The sequence below is a fragment of the Poecilia reticulata genome, linkage group LG5 (genome assembly GCF_000633615.1).
Source record: "Poecilia reticulata strain Guanapo linkage group LG5, Guppy_female_1.0+MT, whole genome shotgun sequence".
Lineage (NCBI taxonomy): Eukaryota > Metazoa > Chordata > Actinopteri > Cyprinodontiformes > Poeciliidae > Poecilia > Poecilia reticulata.
The window spans coordinates 29,673,377-29,685,920 of record NC_024335.1 but is presented as its reverse complement, the minus strand read 5'-3'; the positions used below and the strand labels follow the sequence as shown (position 1 = coordinate 29,685,920).

The following is a 12,544-nucleotide window of genomic DNA, read 5'->3' as shown; positions in this document are numbered from 1 at the left end:
ATATATAGACAATTGAATTAAATTCAAGTATTTGGTTAATGCTCTGAGAAACTAAAAATGCAAGTTCAATCTCAGACTCTCCAGGCCTCATTTAGCGTTCAAATTTGGAAATTTAAGCAAAACCGAGAGAAAAAGAGTACCGGACTTGAATCGATTAGATTCTGACGGGTCCGATTGCATTCAGTTTAATTGATTTTAAGGACATCATGCAGTACTAATTTTACTTGGATAGGGAGGACAATCTCAGAATGCTGCAAATAGTAGAAACGAACTCTAACATGGTGCATGAGTAAAAATATGATTACTTTAAGAATTTAACCAAATGCAATTATGCACATGATTAATTAATGTACTTTTTATTTAGCATGACTTGACAGAAATAAAACATGCAGTCAAATAAATTCAGACCATCAAAATTTCACCTGTATCAGCATTTAGATGTAAAATGTTGGACATACAATAATGGCTTTCTATTGAGGTCGGGTAACATGCAACATTTTCTCATCTGAAATGCGTCAGTCCAACAAGTTATGCTGTCCAATATATTCATCCAGGAGACATTTGGACTGTTTTGTTCAGACATCTTGTTTACGGAACAATGTAATAAACATGAATGGACTGAGTTGTAAAATTTTGGCAAATTTACACACTTAATAATTGGTATCAAATAATTAATATTCATTGGTTCTTTGTAGCAGTTCTCTGGGTCTAAAGTCCTGAACTTAGGCTGTGGGCAAAAAAGGAAGAACAACAATAGAGTAGTGAGTCATCGGCATACAAGAACTGTTAAAAAAAAATGAAAAGGTTCAACATTTTCTGTTTCACCATATTGAAGTGTGTAGTATAATGCTATTTATTGACTTCTACAGAAGTCTATAGATATAAGTTCACACTTGGAATTGTATTTAGCATCTTTTATGTTTTTGAGGATTTAGACCCTTTGTTCAACTGAGATATTTGCAAAAGACTGTCAACATTTCTAAATCCAGCTTTGTGAATTAAATTTAAATTCCTAGTCTTTTAGGAAGGATTAGATGATATTTCCTAGCCTTTAAAATTGGGAAACGATGTGATTACCTGTTTTTTGTTTCTCGAACTTGACGCGTGTGGTTGGTCTACGGGAAACAGTTCTTTGGCAACTCTACTAACGTCTGAAGCGAAGAAAGGTTACATACTATAGATCAACATTAGATTCTTTTTCTTCTTTTGCCCTTTCCTTTGGTTTATTTTGTTCGTTCTTCCTTTTAATTCCTGTAAAGCACTTTGTATTGCCTTGTTGGTCGAAATGTCATATATAAAGAAAATTACCTTTACCTTTAGGTAATTGCGTGTTATTGGAAGAATTTATTAACTAAACTACTTTATTAACTAAACACCAACTATAAAGTCTTAGTCAAACATTGCTTAGCCTGGTGGGGACACAAGTTAAGCCTGGAGGCCCGCCAGGCTGATGATACACTGGGGGAAACCCTGCGGTGAACTGGACTGGACGGACTTGAGCCCTGGATTTAGCCAGAATGGCGCCTGATGGGTACGTGTGGCGTTTTGTGTTTCAGGGGCGGGGCTGAGCGGTCGTCAGATGCATCGCACGCAAGGTGTGTTCAACCACACAGAGGATTACGTGCTGCTGCCCGACGAGCGGACCATCAGTCTCTGCTGCTGGGACTCTAGAACAGCGGAGAGGAAGAACCTGCTCTCCCTGGGCCACAACAACATCGTCCGCTGCATTGTCCATTCGCCCACCAACCCGGGCTTCATGACCTGCAGCGACGACTTCAGGGCCCGCTTCTGGTACCGCCGCGCCACCACAGACTGAGCCTCGGCGGTGCCCGGTGCTCCGAGCTGCCAACTATTTCACTTAGAGTTCATTTGAAAAACGGGGAGTGGCCTTTGTTGGAACATTTCTAGAGAAAAGCGGCAGCATTCGTAATCGCTAAACCTCAAGAGTAAAACGACTGGCCACCGCTTCCCTACAGAGCGATCCGCTGAGCGTCGGCGTTTAAACTGAAAGTAGGAAGCAGGAAACATCAGCTGTGTCAATGTTTTTGTTTGCCCGATGACCTGTACATTTGCTTCACTTTCTTTTCTGTTTTTTAAATGTATTTTACTTAATTTTGTTTGTAATTTTGATTTTTTTAAAATAAAAACAAAACAAAAAAATCAAGAAGTTCTGCTTATCAGTTTGTTGGTTAAAAAGTCAGTTTAGAGCTCCTAACCACAGCTATAGTGATATCCTGCAGATATTTTAAGAACACAGTTGCTGCAAAAAGTGTGCACCAAAACACACAATACACACACACACACACACACACACACACACACACACCACTCACTCACTTGAGTGACCTGCCTGCTCTAAAAGGATTTAGTTTCTTAAAATATGAGGAGCACTTTGGAGAATGCTCTGCACTGTGAAAACAAAACCTTACCAAGTAACTTTGGTCCTGTTTGTAGTGTAAATATCTTGGTACACTTGAAATAAAACTAACTTTAAAATAACCTTTCAACAAGATACAGGAACTTGTTTTAAGGTCATTCCTTAAATGTCTTAAGTGAATGTCTTAAATAATCTGCCAATGGAACTAGCACTTATTCATCAGCATTAAGGAACTATTTACTCAAAACGAGTTCCTTTATTTGTTGAAAAGTTACTTGTAAGTTAGTTTTGTCTTATTTCAAGCATACTAAAATATTTGCTCTTGAAAGTAGAACAAAATTACTTGGCAAGATTTAGTTTTTTTTGTTTACAGTGCGATTATTATTTTTCATCCCTCCAACCAGCAGCCCAGTTCTCCCAGACGCTACGTCCACGTTGTCCTGGCAACCCTGAGAAAACCAACAAGAATGTTCAGCTACAAACAGCCCACCCACCACCTCCACCCGTATTCAGTATCTTCAGAAATCCGTCACACCTTGGGAAGAATTTGAGAAACTGACAAAAAAAAAAAAACATTTCTGGAGTTAGTTGGAAAAGTAAACTTGTAGAAATTAGCATAGTTCTCCTTAACAAAGCTTCTCTGAAGTCCAGGGTAGAAAGTCCCCACCTCCTCCTCTCCCCCATTAAGTGGGGGGAGGGGGGGAGCGGAGGGAGGAGTTGCTGCGTGACCAATTGGAGCTGCAGGAAATGGTCTGGCTCTGTGACAGGAGCTCCGCCCCAGCCGGGCTCTGACAGCTCAGACCCAACGAGGAGCTCCGCCAGGCAGCTCACTCCGTCCTGCTGAGATGGTCCAGTGAAGACGCTCTGTGGACAGACACACTGCAGATCAACCATGGTGAGTCCTGCAGGGCTTTTTCTTTTTCCTCACCCTGAGGCGGTCTGGTGCAGCTTTAGCCGGGAGGATGTGTTTGCTGGGTCCAGAACTTGGTGTGTTGTTGCTGGGATGTTGGACTGAGCTGCTGGGACTTGGTGTGTGTTTTCTGCGTGCAAGGCTGAAACCCGACAGCGGCTGATCCCGGATCAGAACCGGCGGTCCAAACCTTCCGGTTCCTCACCGGCTGCGGGTTCTGTTCCTGTCAGCCTGTCTTCCCTCTTTTTCTTTTTAGGTTGAACTCCTAATATACGACTGAAAATCTGCAGGCAGCCCCTCTGATATCTAGTCAGCGTGTTTCTATGAACCGCTGCTTCAGCTTCCATTCGTTAGAAATTGCAGAAATGAAAACAGTTTTTAATATTTCTGAGGTCGGACGGCAGGTCCCAGGAGGAGCTGGGCAGTCGGCAACATCTGGGAGAAGAATTCAAAGTTCCCCCCCCCAGTAAGAGAAGAAGTGATCCGTGGTTCCAGAACTGAAGGATCCGTTCCTAAATATCCCAGTTAACGTGAAGCGCTGTGATCTCACTGTAGTGCGAAAAGGAAATGCATCACTCTGATAATTCCCCTTTGCCGAGCCTCTCTATTCAACCGAACTTAACATCATCATCATCATCACCCACTCTATGAAAATAGACTGCTTTGGCTGATGAGTAACTTGACTGAACTGATGGAACTTCCGTTCTGAGGGTTATTTGGAATCGGAGTCGGTCTTTTTTCAGTTTCATGAGGACTATTTCAGGAAGTCTCATGTGCTGCTGCTGCCTGAACTGTCCGGTAGCAGAAGCTGGTCATGGCAGCATCATGACGGTTTTTAACTCCATGATCTCTGCGTTAAGATAATGGTACGGAAGAGGAATAGGGCCACTGTAAAAAAATAAAAATAAAACAGTTCTGACTTTAATCTCAGAATTCTGAGATTAAAGTCAGAACTGTTTTATTTTTATCTTATTTTATTTATTTTTTTCCAGTGGCCCTAACCCTCTTCCTTATAATGGAGTCGCCTGCTGTTTTGTTGGGTTTTTTTTTTCACAACTAATGAGCAAAGTTGACTTGGCTCTAAATTCGGTTCAAGATCCAGTTCAATAACGGTCAGGCTTGATACAGACGGCAAGAAAAAAAAAAAGAAATTATTTATTGATATTTTGACAGTTTAATGGGTTTTATAATACATTCTGGCACATTAATAACATTCAGATCTTTGATTTGATCCAAAATGAAGATGAATTCAACTACCCTGCTCTATATCATCCCCGGTAATGGCGACATTTTTAAAAAAGTGATTAATTTTACAATATGAAAGTTTGACTTCCTTTAACCAATGAGGAGGAGGAGGAGGCGAGCCATCCGTCGTGAAGAGTCTCTCCCTTGTTTGGTAGATCAGTGAAGGACATAAACACTAATGTGTTCATATCTTTTCTGGAGGTGTGAACCTCTGATCCATGTATGCAGTTATTATTAATGCTGCTCATCTTCAGTTTGCCGCTGCGCTTCTTCAATTTGTTTGTCAGTTTGCTTTCGGCAAACTGAGGCACAAGTAAAGGACAGTGGGAGCAGAGATCCAGCAGCGTTCAGCCTGACGGGCACCTGGCTGTTCACTGATAAATACCAAGAACGTGGAACCGAACATCAGAACTTCTTAACTTTTGGATCTGCTGTTTTTTTTATTTTTCTCTCTTATCCATCAGATTGATCTTTATGCTCACGTCCTTTGTTTGCTACTGCTACTATTCATGATTATTCATTAGTTGGCTGACTTTATGAAGAATGATGCAAAGTGAAATATATACCTTTTCTCTCTCAAGCTTTATGCGCGCAGGGTGCTGCGATGCAGAAGCAGCAGATTTTAGTAGCTGCTGTGAAGTTTGCATCCACATATTCATCTTTTTATTTTTTTATTTTACTCATGTCTCATCAGCCCATTTATTAGTGAACTGCAGTGAAGCCACCTGTGCGTGTGTGTGTGTGTGTGTGTGTGTGTGTGTGTGTGTGTACTGGAAGACCAAATCACATTGCAAAAACACAAAAACAAGTATTTTTATAAGCAACTTCTCAGCAAAATATAGTAACTTGTTTTAAGTCACTAATTGATTAAATTAATATTGATTTTATAAAAATGTGCAAGTTCCATTGGCAGTTTATTTAACTTTTATCATGGGAAAAATGTCTTGTTTTAACTTGACAATCTGCCAAAGGAACTAAAACCTTTTCATCAATATTAAGGCATTATTTACTTAAAACAAGCTCCTACAGTATATCTTCTTGAAAAGTTACATTTGCAAGTTATTTTTGTTTTATTGCAAGTGTACTAAGATATTTGCACTAGAAACTAGAGCAAAAATACTTGGAGAAATGTTGTGCTTTTACAGTGCATGAAAAAGAGCGAAGCGGCTTGAACTCATCCCCCCCCCCCAAAATGATCCGAAGGAGGAATGACGAGTGTTGTGTGAACGACGCACGTGAAATGACAACATAGCAGCAGCTGCGTCTTCTGCTGTGTTCTCCATGACAACTCAAGCGCGCAGGACGAGTGTGAGGAAATGACGGGTGAAAAGAAGCCGGAGTGTGAGCAGTGAGATAAGCAGCAGCCGCGCCGCTGTTTGGAAGAGCTCAGGCGGTCCAACACCTCAGGCGTCCCGCAGAGTGTCCTGAGTGTCCCCCCCTAGGGTGTCCCCAGCTTGTCCCACTTGTTGCGTCGCGTACTGCGTTATTTCTGCTCACTCTGACCGCTGCTGCTGCTGCTGGACGTACGCTTCTAACATCATGCGTGGTGATTTAAGTGTCAGCTTTATCTGGTTTCCTGTCAAGCTGCTTGTTCTAGAAACCTTTTTTTATTCACTCTGTGGAGAATTATCTGTTCTCCATGCTGAGTTGTTGATGTATGAGGTTGAAATTCATGAATTCCATTTATTAATACCAAAATACAGCTGGTCCATTTCTCGTGCTTCCTTTTGGAGTTAGCAGGACAAAATGGCAACCAAGAACAGTTTGTGACCTGCTTCGTTCGCCTCTATCTAAGCTAAGCCTAAAGAGAGCGTTTAGTGTGTCATCCTTTACCCTTAGCTCTCATTTGCATTTCCTAACATGTCATATCCTTTAGGTTTAGCTTAGCAACTAGCTGAAAGAGGTAGACGGAAAACACAAAATTATTTATTCTCAACAACTCCAAAACCAATTTTGAGTGTTTTTTTGATGCATCCAGCTGTACCCAAGACTCAGCCACTTAGCCGCTGGTTTGAGGTGAAGTCTCCTCCAGTGATTGTAGCCAATACCTTTGTTCTTAAAACTCCTGCAAAGATGTATGTTGCTTAATCATCGGAACGGTGTACAGATTCTCATTGCTGCCACTGTTAGCTTTGGATATTTATGTACGAATACATTCCAAACATCCTGAACTGGTTAAAGGATGTTTTAGCTGCGTGTCTCAAATGGTTTCACTCCGTTTCAGTCTTAAGCTAAACTACACCAAAGGATTGAAGCTCAACCGGGTTTAGGTTGAAGTCGTCCATCTCAAAGACGCAAAACTGCGTCTCCCTGAATTGGACACGAGCCAGTCGGCCTACGGTAAACGTTGCCGTACGTTTTCCAAGACGAACCAATCTTGACGTGAGCTACTGGAGGCACAGAGGAAACAGTCAGGATGTTCTGTCTGCGGGATGATGGCTCTCACTGTGGAATGTCGACAGTCCATCGAAAGCTTCCAGGAGGATTTTCCAAGCAGAGATGGTCCCGGGTTTATGTCTTTCACTTTGTTCCCACGAACTCCAACACACAGGAAATGCCGGAGCAACACGAGTGAGTCGCTCGTCCACCGTTTGAGTTCGGGGGGTCAGGGGAGAACGTTGACAAACATCGTTCCCGTGAAAGCTGGGGTGATGTCTGTTGTGAAATGTGGAGGAGAAACGGATTCCCTGCGCTTCAAACAAAACCGTTTCTGTGTTTTTGACCAGAGCTTTGTCCCCCATAGAATTATGGGAAATCTAATGTTTCACCTTTGGCCGGGAGGATCGCTGAATCCCTATGTTCCAGTCATCGTTCACTCAGACAGGAAGTGGTCTCCATTGTTCAGCCTCTGTTGAACGTCTGGAGGGATGATGGATGAGGTGCTGACCCGACGCCGGGGTCGCGACTTGTCTGTCAAAGGACCAAAGGTCAGAGAGAAGAAGGTGTTGTTCCCACACCGTGGCCTGGTCTGACGTTAGCGCCTCTGTTTAAATAGAAGGCTGACCCTGAGGGTTCAGGTATTTTGGTTCATTTGTCATGGCAACCGGGAATGCCATCATATAATTTAAAGGGACGGTTCAGAATTCCTCAAGTGAGACTTTTAAGAACCGTAAAAAGCAGCAACAAACAACGCAGCTGCAGTTTGGGCCAACGCTGTTTTCAGAACCTGTAAGCTGCTCTCATGTTTGCATTAACTTACACAGAACGCTGATGACTTCCTGATCACACAGGAAGTGGAGGTTGGAGGGGCTGCGCCACCAGTGATCGTCCTGCTCCCTAGGAATGGAAACATTTGAAATGTTTCCTGAGATAGAGCCTAATATAAAAATAGGGCCGACGTGCGTAAAATAGAAAACGCTAAAATAGCGCTTTCTTTTTTTAATTTTTTTATGAAAAAAAATTTCTTCAATATTCTCAGATGGATCCTCTCGACATGGTTCCTTCATAATTCCCAGAAATCAGACAGGAAACCGGTAGAGATGGAGGACACATGACAACAGAACCCCTCGACAGCAGCATCCATATTGTTGTTGAGCTGGTACTACTCAACAACGCCGCATCACATCACATAATGCAACATTTTTAAGCAGCGCTAATCATAACCATAAATCAACCTGCAACTTAAGAACACAAGAAACTTGACAAATCGTTTCCCTTTGGCTTTACGCATCTTCTCTCACGTTCAGAAACAATGACTGCTCCGTTCCTCACTTCTGTCAGAGTTCTACAACCGTGTTTGTGCAGTGCTACGTGACTCAAAGGCGGCGTTGCCAAACTCATGGGTGACGTGTGTTAACTTTGGGTCAGTATTAAGTCATAGATGAATTGGTCCCGGCGGCTTGTGAGCAGTTGAGCAGCCGGTCCGCCGCGGCGGACATTTGTCTTCGCTCAGCTCTGCTGGAGCCGCAGCTGAAACAGAAAAGATCAAAGACACTGATTCATTGTCGAGTTTGTTACTCTCTAATTTACAGAGAGGGAAAACTTGAATTTCATGCTACAGAAAAGTTTGGAGACTGGTTGCTCTCAACATTTCTTGTGGTATTTTCTAATCCAGGAACCAGGTCATATTTCTAATGATGACGATGCAAGGTATCACACTGCAAAAACACAAAATATTGCCAGGGATTTTTCTCTTGATTTTAGTGCTTGTTTTAATTTAAGAAGTCTTTTATATTTATGAGAAAGTACTAGTTCCTTTGGCAGATTATTTCACTTAAAACAAGACATTTTTCCCCGTGATATAAGTGAAATAATCAGCCAATGGAACTAGAACTTTCTCATCAATATAAAAGACTTACTAAATTAAAACAAGCTCCTATATCTTGCTGAGAAGCTACTTGTAAGTGGTTTTATCTTATTCCAAGTGTATTAAGACGTTTGCACTAGAAACTAGACCAAAAATACTTGGTAAGATTTTGTGTTTTTGCAGTGTATAGCCCTGCTGCAGTCTCTTTTTTTCTGAATATATTGCTAAAAGATCCTTTCCTCTCGTCCAATCAATTCCTTGCTCTACTCAAATGTTGCTAAATTTGGCTAATAAATTTAGCAACATTTGGAGCAAAACTTGTTCACTTAACCTGTCGTGTCAGACTACTCGAAAGTCACAGCAGATAAGTTGTAGACGGGGGAAATCTTTCATGTTGAAGCCTCTGTCAGTCGGTGTTTAAGGCCTGTTAGTTGTGCTGCTGATTTCTGTGAGCTTTCAACAGGTTGAATGGACAAACGGAACGAACTCCACCTTCGAACACTGTCTTAGGTCCGGCAGGGGGACGGGCAGAGGCAGCTGGGCCTGTGAGGGGCTCTGGGCCCAGCTGTCTGTGCGGCTGATCCGAACAGGCAGGCGCGTGCAGGAATCCCAGAGTCACAGCTGAAGCTGACATTGTTACTGAAAAGCAGTGGTCAGCGCACAGACACACGGCCAACACAAGGCCGTGTGGGGGGAGGGAGGAGTGTCCTCAGGACAATCCAGCTGAACTCCGAGCATTTCAAAGGTCAGCATGTGGTTTGAACGATTTTGAAATGAGGAATTCAATTGGCAAACAGAAGACCAGGCAATGGTGGAAGTGCTATGAATGAAACTACCTATTTTATTGTTTTCTATACACACATGTACCATGACAGAACGGGTCGCAAATAGCATAACCATCAGACAATGAGGATGTAGCGAAAGCACGTAACGGTCACGGAACGACCAACAATCTGTTTTCCAGAGTGAAGGTAGAAGGGAAGCCTTAAAGGGCCGGTCATCTCTGCATGTCTGTAGCATAACCCAAAGGATTAGAAAGCCAGTGTGGGTGTGTGTGTGCGTGTGTGTGTTTTGCATCGAGGTCTGATGTGGTGAGCGCGCTGCGCAGGCTGGCATCGCAACAGGTGCCGAGTGTGTCGATGTCTGATGGTGAAAGGCCTCTTTGTTGCAGGAAGGGCCGGGTGAGGCCTGCTGCCTTTATTTATCCCTGGCTCCGTGTCACACTTCTTCACATGTGTGAGGCTGACCACTCAATAACAGACAGATAGAGCGAGGTGGGTTGAAAAGGTGTGGGAGTGTCAGATCCAGCTGATAAACTGTGACATTTAAGCCCTACTGATGCCGCCCACTGGTGGCATTTCTAGTTGGCCACCAGTGGGCAATATAGAAATGCCCGTACCACTGCATGGTTCAAGTCATAAATTTGAAGTGAGTTATTAATCAGTTTAACATCAATTTTTCTACAGATGGGTTTGGTTGGCTGTAATAAAGGCCTTTCTGGTAAACCAATCTGTTTGTAGTTGATTCCAGGATTATCCACGCACTGCAAAGACACAAAAATCTTACCTAATAATTTTGGTCTAGTTTCTAGCGCAAATATCTTGGTAAACTTTAAATAAGACAAAACAAATAATTTCTCAGAGCTTGTTGTAAGTCAACACTTCCTCAACATTGATGGAAAATTTCTAGTTCCACTGGCAGATTATTTGACTTCATAGCAAGATATTTTCCATGTTGTAAGTGAAATAATCTGCCAATGAAACTGGAACGTTTCCATCAATACTAAACAATTATTTACAGAAAACAAGCTCCTATATCTTCCCGAAAAGTTACTCATAAGTTATTTTGTCTTATTTCAAGTTTACCAAGATGTTTGCACTGGAAAGTGGACCAAAGATACTCGATGAGATTTTGTGACTGCTGCGTCTGGAAGCGTGTGGATTTCTTAGATGTGTGTTTCGCTGTCTTTGTGCGTCAAACTAACCAACAACAGATTGTTACGGTTTTAAACATTGTATGTCTCAAATACTTCCCTGCAACATGTGAAAACGTCCCTTTGTAGACTCTACACCTTCTCGATTTGTCGAGTATTTAGAATTTATCCCTCCATTTTCTCAACGTCCACACAGGAAGACGGCCTGCACCCATTGTCTTATCGTCGGAGTCAAACTCTGCTGCGGGCAAGACCTTGCTCAAAGGTAGTTGCCACCGCATGCTTGCAGGGTACTTTCATTAACCACCTACACTCAATGGAACCAGCCACCGTGCAGGATGACATTTTGATTGCGAAAAACTAAAATGTTTTATCGCACACATCTTCACAGAAATGCTCGCTAAGATTCGACTACGCTGATACGTCGGTGTGAATCAGTAAGGCTAGCAGCGCATACACCCATGCAACACATCTGACCGCCGAGTGTTGGCTTGTGAACTCATCAGGCTTTGTGGTTTTAGTTTAGAAATATGTTATCTTCCCCCCACAAAAGCTTTGTCTCCCTCACAGCTTTCTCACCACAAGAGCCATCACAGCAAAAGAGGATGTCACCGTTGCTACACTTCCTGTTGCCTGGTCAGGGTTCAATTTCCTATGCGCAGGATGTGGCATGGGCGCGTAGCATGACGGGGGAGCGCAGTGGGCGAGGAAGGGATGCATTCTGACAAAGCAGCGGCGGTTCGCCTTGGGCTTGGGACACGATGAGCAAAACGGGCTCCCGCTTTGCACAGCTTGCCAGAGGAACTGTACAGAAACGTGGTTTTCATTTATCTTTCTGTAGAAAGCACAAACAGGAAGTGAAAATACAGAGAACGTTGGGTCATTTAAAACCAAAAGTATTTCATTTACAACAACATCTGGTATATGGTCTCAACAGGGTCCCGATATGGGGTCTCTTGTGGTGTTTACTGTTGTAGATGATGGAAAGACCCCTGAGGGTTAAAAAAGGTACAAATCCTCTGTTGTGAGTGGTGCCGTCTTCAGATTCAGGGCGAAGTGTTGGTAGCAGTGAAAAGGTGTAGATGACGTGAGGTGCTGCACTTTTTGGTCATGAAAGCTGTGAAGTGGGACTTGTCATGCCAGGAAGCACATTGGGGTGCAGCAGACCACATGAGACATGTGGGCAGAGGACCCAAAAAGTTGTACTTAAGTTAGAGAAGCACTACGCCTACGTCATTTTTACTCAAGTAAAAGTAAAAAAAATTAGCTGTCCAATAAATTACTGAAGGAAGAGTAAAAAAGTATTTGGTAACAAGTACTGAGTAACTGGCCAAATTATAAATCATTTAATATTAAGGAATTACATCATCAGACAGACCAAAATATAAACTTAAGTGAAAATTTTGGTATTTGAAGGACCAAAATGACAATAATTCAAATAAGTAACAAATAACAAAATTAGGCAAAAGACATTTTTTCCAAATCAGTTTCATTCAATAAAAAACTTTAAAAAGCATAATAAAAATACTCCTGAAAGTTATTATTTTTTATTTATTTATTTTCAAAAACGTTACTCGAGTAAATGTAATTGAGTAAATATAACTAATTACTACCCATCTCTGGTAATTCCCATAATCCTGTGGCTAACCTGCAATTTTAGTCTACCATTATTCACAAAGTATTGACGCTTCATATTTTAGGTGCAATACATTCAAACTCTGCTAACCTGTATTTGTCCAGTCGGAGAGACTTTCACTGTCTTTTACCCACGTGAATAATTATTTTTATAATTTATAATTATTTATAATTATAATATATATAATATATTATAAT

At 42.1% G+C, this 12,544-nt stretch overlaps 2 protein-coding genes across 3 annotated transcripts in view; both read left to right on the top strand.

The window, feature by feature from the left end:
* Window positions 1-2,105, top strand: part of cstf1 (cleavage stimulation factor, 3' pre-RNA, subunit 1) — a 22,359-nt gene extending 20,254 nt beyond the window's left edge. Inside the window, exon 6 of one of the 2 annotated variants that reach the window (XM_008410382.2) lies at window positions 1,557-2,105. In XM_008410382.2, coding sequence (XP_008408604.1) covers window positions 1,557-1,816 — 260 coding nt within the window. In that variant the 3' untranslated portion in view covers window positions 1,817-2,105. The remainder of the gene's footprint in view (window positions 1-1,556) is intronic. The other variant, XM_008410381.2, reaches the window with a different exon arrangement.
* A 774-nt stretch (window positions 2,106-2,879) lies between these two features.
* cass4 (Cas scaffold protein family member 4) overlaps window positions 2,880-12,544 on the top strand; it is a 17,144-nt gene continuing 7,479 nt past the window's right edge. Inside the window, exon 1 of the mRNA XM_008410379.2 lies at window positions 2,880-3,272. Within this exon, the coding sequence (XP_008408601.1) occupies window positions 3,270-3,272 (3 nt within the window). The 5' untranslated portion in view covers window positions 2,880-3,269. The remainder of the gene's footprint in view (window positions 3,273-12,544) is intronic.